Genomic DNA, 18,086 nt, shown 5'->3' on the forward strand with positions numbered 1-18,086 from the left:
AGTGTAATCTTGCGCGTCTCGAAAAATTTAATGTTGTAAAGTACTATTTGCTGTGTTCTTTTGCGTTTTGAATAACATCTAAACAACGAGTTCAAGCTGAACGTTCCACACAGAAGGTCGATAGTATCGTTGAAGAGGACTGATGTGTTACAGTAGATTGTGGGAGCTCGATGGCATCATCATATTGATAGAGAAGATGCGCTTTCTCATGTATGGGCCAATCAGCTAAAATGTGCTGAACTCTTCAAACTCAAAATGATTAAGTTTCAGACATAATAAAACTGGACATAGCACTGTAATTCTGATTGGTGGTAGCACTGTCAATTTGCTCGTTTTTGAGCAGGTTTAGGTCTGAGGTGGATTCAGAAAGCTACGAACTTTTTTCTCGAAGGGTCATTGAAAGAAAAATGGCATTGGAGCTAGATGGTGGCAATAATCGAGCAATCATTCCAACTCTTCTCCCTGCAGCAGAGCAGGAGCGTATCAGACAGCAAAACAAGCCTCAGTATCGACAGCGATGGGGTTGGCGCGACGGCGAGAGTTTAACACCTTTAAACGACGAGGTCGTGAATTTCGTACGAACGTACGCATGGCCTAAAGAGACGGAGATGGTGAAATGTGCTGTACAAAGGAATTGAATTGTGCAACTAATTTTTTGATCAATACAGGCTTTACAAGCACTGTTTGATGCAGACTTTAAAGTGACTAAAGCTATCGAAAACGTTCACAGTGCCCGCCGCGAAAAATTAATCGCAAGCCATGAAATGGCAAAGCAGATACAAAAGGATACATTCGAGAGGGTTATGGCCCAGCATGGCAAGAAATTTCATCTTGTTAAGGTGGGGGAATAGGAAGATTGATATATACTGAATGTGGTGCTGATGCTTCTTTGTTTTTTTTGAGCAGCGGAGGTTTCCAAATGTGACAGTTAAGGAGTTAGTGAGCAAGTTTTACCAATGGAAGAAAACGCCCGAATATGAAATGTGGCACAACAGACAGAGAGAGAAAGGAAGAAAAAGGACGGGCGCACGCTTTACTCGGCTTCCTCGCACCGAGCAGGACGTTGAATATTGTACAATTTGCTTAAAGGAAGGCACGCTGTTGTGTTGTAATGGCTGTGAGCGAGCCTATCACTTTACCTGTGTACAGCCTGCAGTATCTGATGTCCCGGAAGGAGATTGGTTCTGCCCGTATTGTCAAAAAGCTCCGATAGTCAATGCGTCATGGGGAAGGCTTGATGAACCAGCACGTCCGATGTCGACAAAGCTGAAAGGCAGCAGCCTTGAAATTGAAAGTGACGTGCGGTCTGCAAAGCAGTTGATGATGCGCTGAATAATCTAAAAGACACAATTCTAAAATATGAGGGCGAGAAAAGGACTGCAACTTGCGGTGGCAACACAACAAGTGTCTCTAGTCACCGCAGCCAACAAAATGTAATTCTGTACGATGTCATCAGCGACAATATCAAAGAGTCTAAGTCAGATGGTAGTGTCTCGAAGGTGGGTCGATCATTCTTGTCAAGCATGAATATATCAAGAAAACGCAAGCAACATTACGGTACAATCAAAGTTGGTCAAACTCGCACTACCTCGCCTTTTAAATCTTTGGAAGTTCTTAGCAGCTCCCCTCGAGAGAACGTCGAGAGTGTTCACCAAAGAATCGGGTCCTTCATAGTTGAAACCGTATCTTCATCACGGTCAAAGAAAAGGCTTCGCGAGTTTCAGCACGGTAATCCACAATCCATCTCTCTAGGCGTATGAAACAAAACGGTAGATATACGTATATATGGACAAAATATGTTTTGAAGTTGCACATGAAGCATGGGGTATAACACAAATGTACATTGTTTTGAGAAGAAAGGAATTAATGACAAAAACAGATATTCTGAATTATAATTTGATGGGTTTGATTTGATTTGATGCATTTTGTCATCAATTACATATATTTTCTCCACAGTCTTGTGGTAATATGAATTATACAATACCCTTATCTAAGAATACTATTCATTCGAGACATATTGTTCTTATTATTCGACTTTGTCCCTGACGCCTGGACCTCGGAAAGCTTGTCGACCATTTTATTTAATGTTTTGTGTAAAACACTCGACCGCAATAATATTTTTTGCATTTTTTTATTAAAGTCCTGATACAGTTTATTATCTTTTGCGACGAAAAGCCGATCCAGTGTAAAAGCAGATATTCGGCATCGTGACAAGCCAAGTTCCCATTAAGTCGAAATGAGTGCAATCGTCACCTGCCGGGTCTATGCATCCACGTGAAATACAACATATGATTCTTTAACAATCTAAATCTCCACATAGGCCAAAGAAGCTAAAAATCTTTGTCAATATCAATTCTTGCAAACCCATGCCCGTACAAAATGGTAACCTCGGGCCTCAGGTATCGTCGCTGGACCGCATATATGTAAATTGTGTTGGTATTTTCAGAAATGTATTAAACGCTGCTTAAAATAATCTTTGAAACCTCTGTCATAAAAGTCGTTAACTTATCTCATATGCAAAGCACGATAGTAGGTGTGGAAACGTTGGCAGATTGACCTTATTGTAAATCTGCTTTAGACTCTCGACACATTGGCCGACTTTCGATCCTTGTCCTTCCTGCATCTTCAGCGAAATCACTTTTTCAAAAATTTAGTCTGTCTACGAGTTCAACAATTATCGGAGTCATCTATCAAAAGCCAATAGGCAAACGAAGAATATGGTGACAATCCAATGATTGGTTCCGGTGAGCCACAGAAGAATTAGCTTAGTGACGGTAATCTGGGTTGATTTGTCATCAAAATGCTGGACACTAATGCTTTTTGAGTCATAGTTCACGTCTGATTGCTTTCGATTTCGCTCGAGTTGTGCGAAATAATAATAGTTATTTTGCATCTTCAACCAAGCGACAAATGCTTAATTGATGCCTTAAAGCTGGTTGGACGCATTTCTAGCAATTGAGTAGTTATTCGGTGTGTTTCGATTTATAGCGGGCATGAAATACTCTTTTCAACTCGGGAAGAAAAATGACTCAACTTTCGAAAGCTTTGACGATACAGTGTCGTTATTTGGTGGGAGTGATTTATTCAAGTGTCAAAACACTAGAATACGGACCTGTCTGCTCGAATCATCAAATCTGATGTTAGCAAGCTGCACTGCGAATGGCAACATTTGAGATACTCAACTTACAGACAAGGCTGCTCACTACAGTTCAAACATTGGAGTTCAATCATCGAAGTTAATCTAAATTTGTTTGAATGACAAGACGGACGTTAACTTCTTCCTGGCATCGTCTCACCAACTTTCATTTCAAATCACCTCATTTCAGCATTGACGTCATCTTTCAGGTGTTTGCAAACTCATGGGGTAGTGTGCACCCTCAGCCATTATCCCCGTCGATCACTCAACTTTTTATCTTTCAAGGAGCACAGGTACGAAACTAATGCATGTATAATATTAATCAACGCCACCAAAAGCTACAATTGGTTTAAAATTCTTATGCCATCGAGCATTACAAATTTGTCAATAGACTGTGAAGGTTGGCCGTCAACCTATAGCCTCGACGTTGACATATCGACTTCCGCTCGTAACCTCAAAATTTTGCTACTGGGCTGAAGTGCAATCGCTTAGGCTAATAATTGATTGTCTACCAACTATACCAACTACCTGAGACATGCAGCATCCAGCTTCAGCCTGCAAAATATTGAAAGTACTCAGAACTTAACATTTCGTCTATGCGCGGCTGGCATCTGTTGTCTTCGAAGACCACTTGTCATGTCGTTTCTATATACAACGCACGACTTTGTATGGATCATCACGCCCGAATTGAAGTTGGTGCTCCATTAATTTCACAGAACAAGTCTATAAATTCTACATCTACTTTTTTATATCAATGTACGCAGAGCCAGTGACGAGTTAAAGTTAGCACGTGATGGTAAGAAGCGGAGGATTTAAGTCTTATACAGAGCTAGCGGACTACAACATTTTCCTGTCGAAATGGTTTTCGTCCTCATTTCGTAAAAAGAAAGTAGCAAGCCAAGTCTGAAAAACAGCCTTCAAACCCAATCATTACGACGTAGATGTCCATAATCGCAAGCAGCGACAACTTGCTACTCGACTCGATACCTCGACTTCGCTGGAGCCCCGTGAACAACCGCTTCCATTTTAACATGCCGATGGCATCTGAACCAGGAGAATACGGCTTCGTTCTGTTGCAGGAGTTCCAGCGTGCCGACTCAGTAAATTCTATGTGTCTGCCACTCAAAGAGCGTCAGCATCTGGGGGAGATGGAGCGCATCAACAATTCTATTCACGACGTGGAGAATGCTGTACAATTACATGAGACCGTGAAGGTTTTGAAGCAAAAGCGTATGCATAATCAAGAGTATCACGAGCGCGTGCCAAATGAGGACGAAGGAAGACTCACCATTCGCCAGCATAAGGCACCCAAGCGCGAATTTGAAAGTCGAAGAAAGAAATGTATTCGAATGCGCCGCGTTCATCAACCTAAGTAACTATCAGAAGATCTTAGCAAAAGGAGCCTCACAGGATGTTGTTACTTATGAACGGCATGTAGGGCTTAAAAAAACTAATCAGATGTTAGGAAACATTGTTAAATATATCAAAATGGCTGTTGTCGTAGTCATCATCTTAACCAGATGACCTAAACGGCCATTCTTTGCTTGGTTAGTAAAGTGCAGCTTGCGGCCTCTCATCTGCATCTAGGCTTATGAGTAGCTCTTGTATTTGTCACGCATGAGGTATTTATTTATCACTTAAAAAAGATGTATCTGCAGAAAACCAGATGATGTTCATTGATACCGTGCCAAAAATGGTAAAATCAAGCAAACTGCTCCTCGCCGTCTAGCTGCAAGCAAGAGTCACGCGGCAAAAAAGGCTGTTGACTTTAACATGATTTTCTGAGCACTTCAAAAACGTTACTGCGCACTCACCACACACAGAGAGATTATGACGCTTTAATTCTGCGTACTGAATAAATGGATTGACGTATTACGACCCGAGTAATGTATAGTTTAAATTAATATTACATATGTGCGAGTGCATAAAATTATATAGAACCTTACAAATATTTCTTTCCAGAGTTCCCTAACAATCAACAGTCCCAGTACTATGGTAATTCTCGTGGGACAACAATGTAATATAAACAAAAATCACACTAAGTTTCATATATGTCTATACGCTACTTACTTAGATGTTTACCAAGATATATACTACAATAGGGAAACACTTTTTTTTAGATTGAGCAAGCGTAAAATGCTCTACAAGTATCCAGTGATTTCCGTCCACATGCATCGTACACGAGCCAAGATATCTCTCCTTATGTGCGCACAAAGCTTAACGGGCTATCAGTTTAACGAATGAAGAAAAACTTGTAGCCGAACTGAGCAGAGGAGCACGAATTGGAAAGTGAGATTTTGTATATTTAGCTTTCCTATGTATGCATGCGACTCTCAAGGAGGAGTCACCATATAGAAAAGAAGTGTTTACGGTTAAGGATCGTAAACCAAACACCAGGATTTCGTTCAGCACACCCAGAATACCGTAAACCACAGAGCCTTGATTACAGTCAGCCGAAAATTTTGAACGTCACTGATGGGTAATGAGTTGCCGCCAGCGTGGTATGGTTCACGCTTAGTAGCAACACTCCCCCACAACTCGATCACCCGGTGAGACTACACTACTGTCGGAGGTAAACAAGATGCGGTGTCGGGAACGGCTTCGTCAGGAGGTCGGCCAGCTGTGACTCGGTCGGGACATACTGCAAGCGGATGGAGCCTTTTTCAACGTGATCACGTTCAAAGTGTGCCCGTAAGTCGATGTGCTTGGCGCGTGGCGTGTATCCTTGGCGGCTTGCGATACTAATTGCTGAGGTGTTGGCCATCAGGATGGTCGGGCCACTGGCCGCCTTCAGGCAAATTTCACCAAGGAGATAGCGGATCCAGAGCACCTCTTGTACGGTAAACGCGAGTGCCATGTATTCGGCTCCAGTGGAAGAGAGGGCAACTGTAGACTGACGCTTGCTCTTGTATACGACAAGACCACCACATAGCATCACAAGTACGCCAGATGTCGAGCGTCGACTTGCTTTGTCCCCACCCCAGCTCGCATCGCTGAATACCCGGAGTGAAACCGCATCACCATTGCCCCTGTGGTATCGAATACCGACCCAAATCGTCCCTTTGAGGTAACACAGCACAGGTTTGGCGGTGCGCTAATGACCAGACGTTGGTCGATCAAGTTGCTGGGGCAGAATCGAGAGTGCAACTGAGATGTCAGGCCGGGTTGCATTCGCCGCATATAGCAAAGAGCCAACAAGTTCTCGGTACCGACGCTTATCGTCAAAGGCTTCATGCGTCGCATCAATGGTGAAGTCTTCACCGATAACAAGTGGATTGCGAACGGTGTTAGCATTGAGGCAATCGAACTTGGTTAATATCTTAATAATAAACTGAATTTGCTTTACGATCAATTGCCCTTTATCTTGCTCGTAGGCAATCTCCATTCCAAGCATATATCGGGCGAGACCGAGCGACTTAAGCACGAAATGCTCTCGCAGTTCGTCGCAGAAGCCGGCAGCAATGGCATGTGTTTTGCTTCCAACAAGCAAATCATCCACATACAACACCACGTAAACAACTCTGTCGTCGACGTTGTCTTCTGGACGTCGGATGAAAAAGCACGGATCATCACCGCATTGGCTAGTCCCGAGTCGTTCGAACACTTACCGAATCTTCTTGAACCATGCTGATGCAGCCCGTTTAAGACCATACAAGCTGCGGCATAATTCACAAACCATGCTAGGTTTGACCTTGATACTCTCCGGAGGATGCATGTAGACGGTCTCTTCATGACCGCCGTTACGGAATGCCGTTTCAACGTCATAGTCTTTTGCACAGCATATAGATAGAAACATTCGAATGGTGTTCACGCTGGCAACGTGAGTAGGTATCGAAGTAGTTAATATTGTGTGGATGGAGAAATCCGCGGGCCACTAGTCAAGCTTTGTGTCTTACGACGTTTCCACGCTCATCATACTTTCGAGCAAAGACCCATCTTAAACTAATCACTTTTCCACCGCGAGGCTTCGTGACAATATCCTACGTGTGATTCTTCACATGAGAGCGTATCTCGTTCGGATTGCTTCTTTCCATTCGGCAGCTTCAGGGGTTGCCATGGTTTCTTGATACGAATTAGACAGGTCATTAACATCAAGAGCGATCTCGTATGAGTCGACACGTTGTCTCTTGCTCTCTTGTACTACATCAGCCTCAATATCAGGTTGATCACCAGGGGATTCGTTGGGAAGAGCCACAGCATGATCGGATCCATTTGTCAACAGTCGAGCTTGATCGAATTCGAGCCGGTGAGGGCGAGTGCGTTCACCGCTGAAAACTAGACGGATTCCAAGGACAACCGGAGGATAGCATAACAATGCGTATTGTCTGACTAGAGCTTGAGACGGACCATTGGATGAGGAAACCATGGGATTACTGAAACGGGTGCTAGTAGGTAGAGTGATGGTTGCGGACACGAGCCTGAGTGTCAATTGGCGCATGCGAGCGGTCTTCACTTCCCTTTGCAATAGGCATCAGCGAGCGGATATCAGCACTAGTCATCGAGACTTCTACTTCCATTTCCTCAGGTTCGGTAGCACTTAGGATGTCGACCTCTATATCGTCTACGTTGTTCCGTTGAGTAGGAAGTGGTTGAGCTTGAGAGTAATCATCGTCCTCCATGAGTGGTACATAATTATCGCCACCATCACGGATCATCAAAAATGTAAGATGCGATAGCGGAGGGCGTTCGTCAAGCTGAATTGTCCGCGTGGTCACAATGCGCTGGTCATCAATGTCCCAGACACGGAAACCTTTCGTCGTGGGAATAGCCGAGGAAGGTGCATCGATGTGCCTTCGAAATCTTGAAGAGCCTAGTAGATCCAAATGCCTTGAGATGTTTCAAAGATGGTTCCTAGCCTGTCAACACTTCACGAAGACTCACGTCAGAACGAGCTGTGTTCGGAATACGATTGATGATGTAAGTGGCAGTTACTACTGCTCCACCCCACCATTGCCGATCGACGTTAATGACATGAAGCATTGAACGAGCCATTTTCACGATGATCCGGTTCATGTGTTCCACTAAGCCGTTTTGTTGAGGCGAATATGATACACTAGTTTGGTGAAGAATATCATTTTCTGCACAGAATCGGTTGAACTTCGCACTGGTGTGCTCACCACCATTATCACTGCAAATGCGGCGAACTCTCACGCCGTGCTGGTTCTCTACCAGCTTCTTGAACTCAACGGATTTGTCGGACGCTTGACCTTTGCTCTTCAGTAGGTACACACTGACGTATCGACAAAAATCATCAATGGAGGTCTCCACATACTGAGATCCACCACGAGTCTTGGGCTTTAGCGGACGGACAAGCTCGAAAAGTGGATTCAAGATTGGTGAGAAAGCGAAGAGGTCACCATTTTGCCTCGAGCGCAGCCGTCACATACAGCAGCGAAATCATCATTGTGATCGATCGACGGGATTCCGTCAGCTGCTTTCACGAGCAGCTTCACGTTAGCTTGCGACACGTGTCCAAGACGAGCATGCTAGGTCGTGCCACCACCATTCAACTCTTCTCTTGCATTCGCCTGCAACATGAGTGCATGTTGGCCAACGTGCCATACATACAGTTTACCAATACGAGGAACTCGAGCAATCACTTTCTCATCAATCATTAACGATGCACCATGAGTATCAAATTGGATGATAACCCCGTGCGCAGTCAACGCGGTCATCGATACTAGCTTGCTCTCCAGGTGCGGGACATGGAGCACTTCCGTGAGCTTGACACTACAACCACCAGCGAGAATCTTACAGATTTGGCCAACACCTCTTGCTTGGAGTCTTTGTCCACTGGCAGCCATCACACTGATGGGCGTATCCAATTGACGATAGTCACTAGAATCATCAAGCATTCCAGACATCTGGCAGCGCGCACCACTGTCCAGCAACCACGTTGAGTTACCTTGTGTCTCATTGGGAACCGCCCGGAAGATGAGCTCGTCACCACTGCCTTGCTTCTGCTGGGTACAGTGTTGTCGCTTGTGGCCATACTTACCACATCCATATCAGTGGCCGTTGATTCGACCACCACTACTACGCGGAGCATCATTCATCCAGGCACCATAACCACCGTTACCGTTGCCACTGTGGCGTCTATTATAGCCATTCAGACTGTTTTCATAGCGACCATCACCATGACGAGCAGGGCGAGGCTTATGTTGACAAAAGGCTGACCTTGAATGCAGCTTCATTCTTGTCACGACGTGTGAGCTTCTTATGTTCTTGACACAGCATCCAAAAGCGTGACACCACTTGTTGCTTCGATGATTCGGACCATAGCATCATAATCCTCAGGCCGACTGCCCAATAGCACTACAGGCTTTCCGTCATCATCAATGTGCTCAACAGCGGCAGAGAGTTTGAGATACAATCCTCAAAGCGCATCAGGTGCGCCATCAAGTCGCCTCCGGTTTGAACCTCAAAATCAGTTAGTTGCTTACAAAGTTGAACACAGTTGTGCAAAAAATAGTAGTAGAATTTTCCATGCTTCAAATTCCGATTGCGCATTGCGCACCGTTAATTGGTACGTAGGATTGAGGAGCTTGACTATGACCGCCAAAGTCTTCAGGTCTGAGGCTTCCCACTCTGGTGTGTCGCGCTGCGCGACTTGTTCTGACTTGATGACGATGTGATCAATCAAGGACTTGCGACAAGAGTCATCCGAGCGTTGAACACCCATAGGAAGTTGTTGTCGTCCCGAAGGACAACGTTGTGACCGACTGGACTTGGGCTTATAACCTTTAACGAATGTAGAGGAACTTGAAGCAGAACTGAGCAGAGGAGCACGAACTGGAAATTGAGATTTGGTATATTTAGCTTTCCTATATATGCATGCGACTCTCAAGGAGGAGTCACCATATAGAAGAGAAGTGTTTAACGCTAAGGACCGTAAACCAAACACCAGAATTACGGTCAGCACACCCAGAATCGTAAACCACAGAACCTTGATTACAGTCAGCCGAAAATATTGAGCGTCATCGATGGGTGATGAGTTGCCGCCAGCGTGGTATGGTTCACACTTAGTAGTAACAATCAGAAAGGATTCGATCTTCGCAGCCAAGACCTTGAAGGTAGATGAGGCGCTCTTCGGTGAATCAATCACATTCAAATTTCAAATAATGGCCCGGTCACTTTGCCCCAACCGATAGTTATTCGGAAAATCCAATCTCCGTCTGTGGAGATCTCTTAGATATTAAGAGGCTCTGTATGCTTACAGCTAACCTCTACACAATTTCTCCCTACTCCCTACGACGAAGGGCCTCACTGTAGATCCCATGGTATTTCTAGCTCTTGATCAAAAAGGTATTCTTTGATTAGCAAGCCCATCATATTCGTTTGCTAGCACATGGGTTGCAACGACTTTTGCAAACTCAATCACACATCAAGTTCGTCAGAAGTTGCCCGTCGTGTCGCTTAAACCCCTATGCATACCGCCCAATCGGAGAGAAAAACATGCGAATCTTGCTCCGGGCATATTTTACCCATAAGGTCTCTTCTCCTTGAAGCACTGAATACGATTAAGCTGCAACGGTCAGAAAAATCCTAGGTCATTTGGTACTGCAAGGCTGCAAAAATGTCAGAGCCTGATATACTGGTAAGGAAAGAAACTTTGTTGACACTTGTAATCGCTTGGCAGCCAGATTTAATGAACAGTTGTGAGCTGAAAAACTTCGTTTGTTGCCTGAATTTGTGAAGTACAAACACGACATGAACGTCGATGTGAATGCTTACTACGGCGAGTTATTAATGTCAATAGCCTTGTTCATTCTTATGAGCTTGCTTGCTTAACTACCGGTCATGTCTCTTTGTGGGAAAGGAAATACCCTAATTTGCCTATGGGAAGCTCGTTGAGCTGGGCGGCAGTGTCTTTTCTTTGGTGGAGATGTGCGTTAAGTCGTCAGTGGCAATGTTGCATAAAAAAAATTTGCGGATGTAGGACCACAAAAAATATGAGTCTTTGGATGAGGTTATACCTTCTACCTCATCGGATTCAGATCACAGTCCTAGCAATCCCGCAGTGCCCATTTTCGCGCCAGTCTTCCAGTTTGAGACCACAAATGTGGCACGCAGTCGTAATATCTTGGCAATGGCCAAGTTTTTGACGATATTGCCTTCATTCATCCAGTGTATTTTTTCGTCCCTTTCCACTAAGAGATCACCTGCCGTATCACAAAATATATCAGCTGAGTAATTTTAAAACAACAGATTCAAACGCTACTGGAAGTATGTCACCAGCGCATTTTATAGCTAGAAAACGCCTCTGTTTGACCAATTATCGCCTCTGGCCCTTGCTGCTAATTCTCTATTTCTTTCGGAATCAGCGACTTACATAGACCCGTTAAGGGTGTCTGGCTGTCCTGCGGACAGGTATACAATCCAGTCGTGTGATGATTAATTTTCTTAACAACTTGGTTGCGGGGATAACTGCTTATGCCATTTAGTGCAACAGATTTATTGTGTATCACGCATGGAGGATGCTTAGATTTAAAGAGTTCTCGCTAACAACGCACAGCTGATGGGGTCGTGTGCTCAGACGAGAAGTGGAATTGAGAATAAATTTGGTAACTTAGTATACATTTCTAGTCAATTCGAGTTTTAACATGTGTGATATTGCGAGTGGCTATAAGCACCAAGTAGTCTTAGCCTTGTTGTGAAAGAAGAAAAAGCATCAAAGAGAGAGAATAGGACACGCGTTTGCATCATTAGCTTGAGCGTTGAAACAGCAACAACATATGCTGAATGCTCTGGCAGAGGCTCAAGAAACTAGATGAATGACCAAAATGCAATTCAACAAGAGCTCACAGCGCAAAGAGAGGCGGGAGAAGTGAAAAGCGAAAGGAGAGTGGAAAGACTTACAGTGCCAAAATATTATGGACGAATAGATGAAAGCGTGGGCTTGAACATTCATCAAGTGATCACGTTCTTCAGGGCGAAAAATATCGACCCGATGCGGAGTAAAGAAAGGAAAGAGCGATATTTAGCGATGATGATACCCAATTTAAGGGGACTCACCGCTGCTTGGTACCAGGAAAGATTGCAGTCGACAAGAGCACTGCCAGAGACGCTCATAGAGTTTGAGCATGAATTTCGACGAGAATTTGAGCCTGTGTATCTTCAAGATCAATTGAGAAATGAGTTAATCAATCTAAAGCAGAAGAATTGTAAAGATTTTATGGAATATGGTGGGAGATTCAATAGAATTTGTACCCAAGTCGATATGTCAGAGCGTGAGAAGATAGCAATATTCAATCGAGGATTGAGAGAGCGTAGAAGGAAGAGGTGCGATAGAAGGATTGCAGCACCGTTATGAAAGCTATCCAGACTGCGCTAGAGTCTGAAAGAGCGCACAGGGTTTTGCTAGGAATAAAGAATTGAAGGCGAAATCAAGACTACAACGAGAGATACAGCGGACAGAGGTTTAAATTAGAGAGACGACTGAGTCAACGCAAACCTGAAGCCATTGAAATGGACAATGCAAATGTGAAAAGCGAAAATAAATGACGAGTGAGTCAGCAAAGAAATAGTGCTCTTCGGAACAAGACAAGCTTAAATTGTGGGAGCATGGACATTTCGCTGCAGAATGCAGACAACCAAGACGTCAGAACAACAGGGAACCAAGGCCAGTGAGGCACATCAATAACTCACGAGAGAATCTGAGACACAACAATGTGGCTGTTCAAGAAGCAAGGAACGAAGAGGGATTCTCTGACAAAGAGGAAGATTTTTAATTGTTCAGGATGAACACCATCTAAGTGAAAAGCGCGCGACGAGAAAGCAAGGCTGCGCGAAAAGAGAGCAAAGTCCCACATGCTGATGGAAAGAATGGGACTGACGAATCGAGAAGTCAGAATGCTCATTGATTGCGAGGCAACAGAAATACACTGTCAACCTGGGTTTGGTCAAAACGGTGTCGAAAGCAAAGAAAGCTGAGTTGAAGGCTTTGACGTAAAATGCTCCGAGACAAGAATGTTAAATGAGTTGAGCGAGCCAATCACATTTGATGAACGGACTTTTAACGATCTGCATATGACCTTAAACAGAAAGAATACGGCATCATATTGGAAAGCCATGTTTTTTTAGTTAAGGCCGAAGACAGATGAGAGACGAATAAGCTCATAGAAGTCGACATGGGTGAAAGGGAAAAAGCAAATGTAGCCAGAACAGAAACGAGCCACTACGTAGATGAGATCGAACCATGGATGGTGAAGATAAGTGTCGTATCGGAAACAGTTCAAAAGACCATGCCAACAGAGTGGAAGAAACTACTGACTACTTTTCTAGATGTGATTTAGATGAGACACCCGTTAAAAACTGCCTCCGAAACGAGCTGTCGAGTTTGACCTGACATTGAAAAATGGAGCGAAATCAAAATTTACTTCACCATTTCGATTAACAAAAGTCAAGCAAAAATCATTGGATAAGTTTGGGCGAAAGTTGGAAAAGAAGGGTTTCATCTAATTCTCAAACATATTTGGAGTGCCGAAAGGGGATGCGGAGGGGAATATGCCTTCTCGACACAGCAGACACGCCAATTCGCTGGGTATTGGAATATCGTCATGTCAACTCTCAAACGAAAATACCAACGATTTCCCTTCTAAACAATTATGACCTGTTTTATCGAATGTTTGGATGCAAAGTCCTTACGAAGATTGATCTTGCATCAGGATACCACCAAATGTTTTTGGTAGCAGAAGCAAGAAAATACACCGCGTTTCGCACGTACCTCGAAGTCGCTGATGGTGTGTTGCACCTATGGGCATGGCTGGGATGCCAGGAGTACGGTCCAGACTCATAAGATGTATCTTTGACAAGTTTCTCTTTGTAGTAGTTATATGGACGAAATTTGTGTCTTTTCCACAACTATGAAATATCACATGGATCGTTTGAAGATTGTTCTTAAGGTATTGTGACGAAAAAAATTGTATGCAAGACCAACGAAATGCGAATTTGGAGTCGAAAAAAAGGTTTTCTTAGGGCTTACTATATCATAAGAAAGATTACATGTGGATTTGAAGAATATACGTGCCATAGAAAAATGGCCAGAGTCGACTACTTGCAAAAATCAGTTGATTTTCTAGGACTAGCAGGGTATTACACGAAGTTTATCGCAGACTACGCTAAGTTATTATTGCCACTGATTAATCTGGTAAAACCGTCTACAACATAGTATTGGGATGAGAGATAGCGTAAAGCGCTTCTGACAATCAAGCTCGCATTGCAGCAAGCGCCAGTGTTGCAGTTGCCAAACTACGACCGACCATTTTTTGTGAATACCAACGCATCAGGATACTGCTGTGGAGCTGTGATCTCGCAGCAAGATGCAGAAAACAACGACTGTCCTGTAGGCTTTTCATCAAAGAAGCTGGGTCCACACGAACTGAACAGGCCAGCAAATGAGAAAGTGCTGTAAGCTATCAAGCGAACATTGGAAAGATGGAGACATTATATGCACCGAACGCATTTCGACATATATACAGGCGATTTGGCATGCAAGTGGTTTATGAAGACGCCGATGTTGCCGGCAAAGTTGACAGGATGATTGATTTTTTCAGTCGATTTGCTTTATCGACAAGGGAAGCTGAACGCTGTGATGGATGCACGATTGCGAGCTCCGTCGAAGCAGACACTTTTAAACATCTGACAACAGCATGCACGAAGAAATGCCTCACACGAAGAGAAAACTGCTAATGCCACATAGAGTATGTAGCAGCCTTGTCAAGCTTGTCCGATCGTGACATGGATATCATGATTGCCACACTTTTTTGGAAAAGGGATCGAGCAAAAAAAATGGTTGGAACGCCACAGCGTCATGTTGTCAATCATTCAACAATGACTTCATCTAGCATGATTCAGATGGATGCAGATATAAAAGAAGGGTCCAACAAAGCCTAAAAGAAAAACACATTGTTTGCCAAAAGTTCAGAAGAGAGCGCTTTTGCACTCAAATACGGTTTATACTTCCTCAATACAAGTAACCAGGTGTGGAGATTATGTGTACCGAACGATCAAAGCCCCAGAAAAAGTTGTATCGCAAACTCATGATTCGATCATTGCCACACATCAAGGAATTCGACGAACACTGCTAAATGAATCACACTGTTTCTATTGAATAAACCGGATGAGGATGTAAAAATGTACGTGTTCACCTGTGAGACATGTAATCGCTACATGACAAGCAATTTGAAAGCGAACGACAGGTTGATGCCTATTGTAGCCCCTAGTAAAATTAGCATACGATTTTAGTGGATTGGATAACAAGATATTGGGTACGAAAGGCAAAGAAGTCATCATGCCTGTTGTTGACACATTTTCGAAGACAGTCAAGTATGTCCCAGCTCAGACAACAGCCGATGCGCCAGAAACTGCAAGGGAATTCTTTTATTACGTAATCAGACATCATGGATTACTGACAGTGATTATAATTCAACTTTGCAGCCTTGAGCTGACGAGATTCGAACGCCGTCACCCGATCTTGCCCCTCGGCGTCTGCTTACAGCAATGCATAGCCTATGGCAAAGTCAAAGTACAGACGACACTTAAAGGACGATCGGGGTCTGGTAACGAATATTCACAATGACACAATAGTGCAAAGGCGTTTAACTTATTGTAAGCGTGAACGGTACGCCGCTTGCCTTTTGGCTTCCGAACACAACACGTGGGTGTCGAATGGGGAGACTTGCTGTCACGCACCATTTTGACGTCGTTATTCGCACGATAAAAGTCGTCAATGACGTCAGACTACATCCTGGGCAGGGGCCATTGGTGTGTTACGTAGTATTCGGTTTCCGGAACCAGGTCGATCTCATGACGCGAACCTCGGTCCGGCGGGGAATCGACGGTGGGTCTTTGGAGACGACGTCTTGAAATTCCAGGACATCTTCAATTAAAACCGACGACGAGTTAAATTCGTCGTTCGGTCGTATGATAACCACCTCGGCCAAATAGCCTGCCTTCTAGGCACCGCCAAGCGCTTTGAAGGACGTCTCGTCCAGCTCAAGATGAGCAACCACCACGAAAATAGCCTTTTGATGACGCCGCCGTTTTCCACTCCCGTCATACCGTTGACAAGGGTGAATAGCTGTGCGCTATCGTCTACGGTAGATACACCCTGGAACAGGTTCGACGCCCTGTGTCTTGTAGATACCATGTGACATTGCCGTCTTCTCTCTATAGACGTTTTATGTCTTGTCGCGATCAGTGGAATACGCCTTCAGCGTCGTCCAGTGTTTTCATTCCCTGCTCAATCGGGACCTTGATGTTATTGACAACATCCGACAAAGAGTTACTATTTTCGCAGTCTTTGTCCAATGTATAACGTGCCACTCCACGCGCATCAGAAGGGCTTTGCCTAATATGCCTCGGATCTCGTCCGACCATACCACTCTTGGCATGTAGCATCTACTTCAAAACGTTAGCAGGCTCCAGTGAGTTACATAACTCCATTGGGGCCTCGCCCTCGATGCCTCTGCCCTTGGCCAACCATGCCACTCATGGCTAGCAGCAACTTCTTTGATACTTAAGCAGAGATCAGTGGGTTACGTGCCACCCAACGTTCAGCCCGCGGGCCATGCTCGGGGCTCTTGTCCGATAAACCTTCGGTGTTCGACAGCTCGGATACTCCGATATCAAGTAAATTGATCATCTCATTCCATTGTCCGCGCCAATAGCGCTTATGCGTCCTAGTAGAGAAGGGTTCATGACGCACCAAAGCTTCACCAAAAGACGTACGTGAAGCGCCTAAGGTCTTCGACCTCCAATCGACCCATGCTCTGAAGTTTTAACCTACCATAAACAAAATAAGGTCATACCTTGAATCCAAGTCTAAGGCTAAGCTGCGCTCCACGCTATCGAAATAAAAAAACTTGACATCGAGACCCATTGGGACTCTCGGCGCAGTGACGGCGTAACTATACCGCGCTTTTGCAATCTCAGCATTCTGCTCACTTCATTCGATCGTGGAGCGTCGAGAAGAATTGCCCGACGCCCTAAAATCAATCAGCATATTTAATAGCCTCTCAATGCCCTTCACGGTCGCTTTAACAACCAGCAAGCCCGGCATCCATACATGTTCCATGTTCAAGTGCACGGAGCTTTTCGGAGCTGGGTCCTGCAGCTCACTTCCCCTTTGAGGCTCAACAGAAATCAATTCTTTCCTATAAGGGCGTTCTGAGCCTACTGTGTTTTGTCGTTTCCCCGAGACAAACAAGACTGGTGGCGTCGATTCGATGAATTTTGACGTTCCTTGGGCAGGAACACTTTTCTGAAGGTGACGGCTGTCTTCACAGACAAAACACCGTCGGAATGTTTACACGCTGACTGGCAGCTTGGAGTTTTTCTTCCTCTTTATCAGCATAGCTAAGCTCCATTGGCTTACGCCCGCTCGACGAACTCTGAGGGTGTCCATTCCAGCAAGTCGTGCCGACTTAAAGTCAAATTCAACATTCGATGCGCCTCGTCAAAAGAAGACGGATGCACACGGAAGACTGGTCACGCCAGTGCGGGGGGGCTCCAAAAAGACGGTCACTTTGAGCGCCTCGGGGAGAGGATCGACTGCCACCCCGGCAATAAGAATACACGACTCTTGGACAAAGTCTACCAACTCCTTCTTGCCATATCGGGCGGCAAGGAAACGTGATCGCACGCGATATGCCTGGTCTGGCGGCGAGAACACTCGCAAAAAACGCAGCTTCAGCTCCGACCATGAGGGGGTCGACGGTTTAGCCGAAAACCGCACGTCAGTGCCCAATCTCGCCGAGACCCTGAGTTTTGAGATAGCTAGCGCCACTGTCTCTCGTTCCGAAGCATGGCGGATGCCGTAATAAATCCGGCCTGTCTCACCCAAAGCATGAGATCTTTTTGCTCACAATGAGCAGTCTGGATCGGCAGCGGCCATCGATCGTCGACGGTGGCGTCATGGACACCGTCGACGCGTACAGCTTTCTTCTCT

General features: G+C 44.8%; 5 protein-coding genes across 5 annotated transcripts; 3 read left to right on the plus strand and 2 right to left on the minus strand.

The window, feature by feature from the left end:
• Positions 1–407: 407 nt before the first annotated feature.
• Positions 408–1,760, plus strand: PHALS_04918 (Predicted helicase; the record flags this gene model as incomplete). The annotated part of the gene is made up of 4 exons (XM_024722628.1): positions 408–611; positions 669–839; positions 907–1,299; positions 1,365–1,760. The coding sequence occupies 4 exons, from the start codon at positions 408–410 to the stop codon at positions 1,758–1,760; spliced, it is 1,164 nt and encodes a 387-aa protein (XP_024573685.1).
• A 692-nt stretch (positions 1,761–2,452) lies between these two features.
• PHALS_15061 (uncharacterized protein) lies at positions 2,453–3,757 on the plus strand. Its single transcript, XM_036407333.1, has one exon. It carries the CDS (start codon positions 2,994–2,996, stop codon positions 3,171–3,173), a length of 180 nt encoding a protein of 59 aa, XP_036263043.1. The 5' UTR covers positions 2,453–2,993; the 3' UTR covers positions 3,174–3,757.
• A 15-nt stretch (positions 3,758–3,772) lies between these two features.
• On the plus strand, positions 3,773–4,512 carry PHALS_04919 (uncharacterized protein; the record flags this gene model as incomplete). The annotated part of the gene is made up of 3 exons (XM_024722630.1): positions 3,773–3,828; positions 3,901–3,932; positions 4,190–4,512. The coding sequence occupies 3 exons, from the start codon at positions 3,773–3,775 to the stop codon at positions 4,510–4,512; spliced, it is 411 nt and encodes a 136-aa protein (XP_024573687.1).
• Positions 4,513–7,398: 2,886 nt separating this feature from the next.
• On the minus strand, positions 7,399–7,791 carry PHALS_04920 (uncharacterized protein; the record flags this gene model as incomplete). The annotated part of the gene is made up of 2 exons (XM_024722631.1): positions 7,399–7,461; positions 7,549–7,791. The coding sequence occupies 2 exons, from the start codon at positions 7,789–7,791 to the stop codon at positions 7,399–7,401; spliced, it is 306 nt and encodes a 101-aa protein (XP_024573688.1).
• Positions 7,792–8,622: 831 nt separating this feature from the next.
• PHALS_04921 (uncharacterized protein) lies at positions 8,623–9,000 on the minus strand (the record flags this gene model as incomplete). The annotated part of the gene is made up of 1 exon (XM_024722632.1): positions 8,623–9,000. The coding sequence occupies one exon, from the start codon at positions 8,998–9,000 to the stop codon at positions 8,623–8,625; it is 378 nt and encodes a 125-aa protein (XP_024573689.1).
• Positions 9,001–18,086: the final 9,086 nt, after the last annotated feature.

Source organism: Plasmopara halstedii (genome assembly GCF_900000015.1).
Source record: "Plasmopara halstedii genome assembly, contig: Scaffold_287, whole genome shotgun sequence".
NCBI lineage: Eukaryota > Oomycota > Peronosporomycetes > Peronosporales > Peronosporaceae > Plasmopara > Plasmopara halstedii.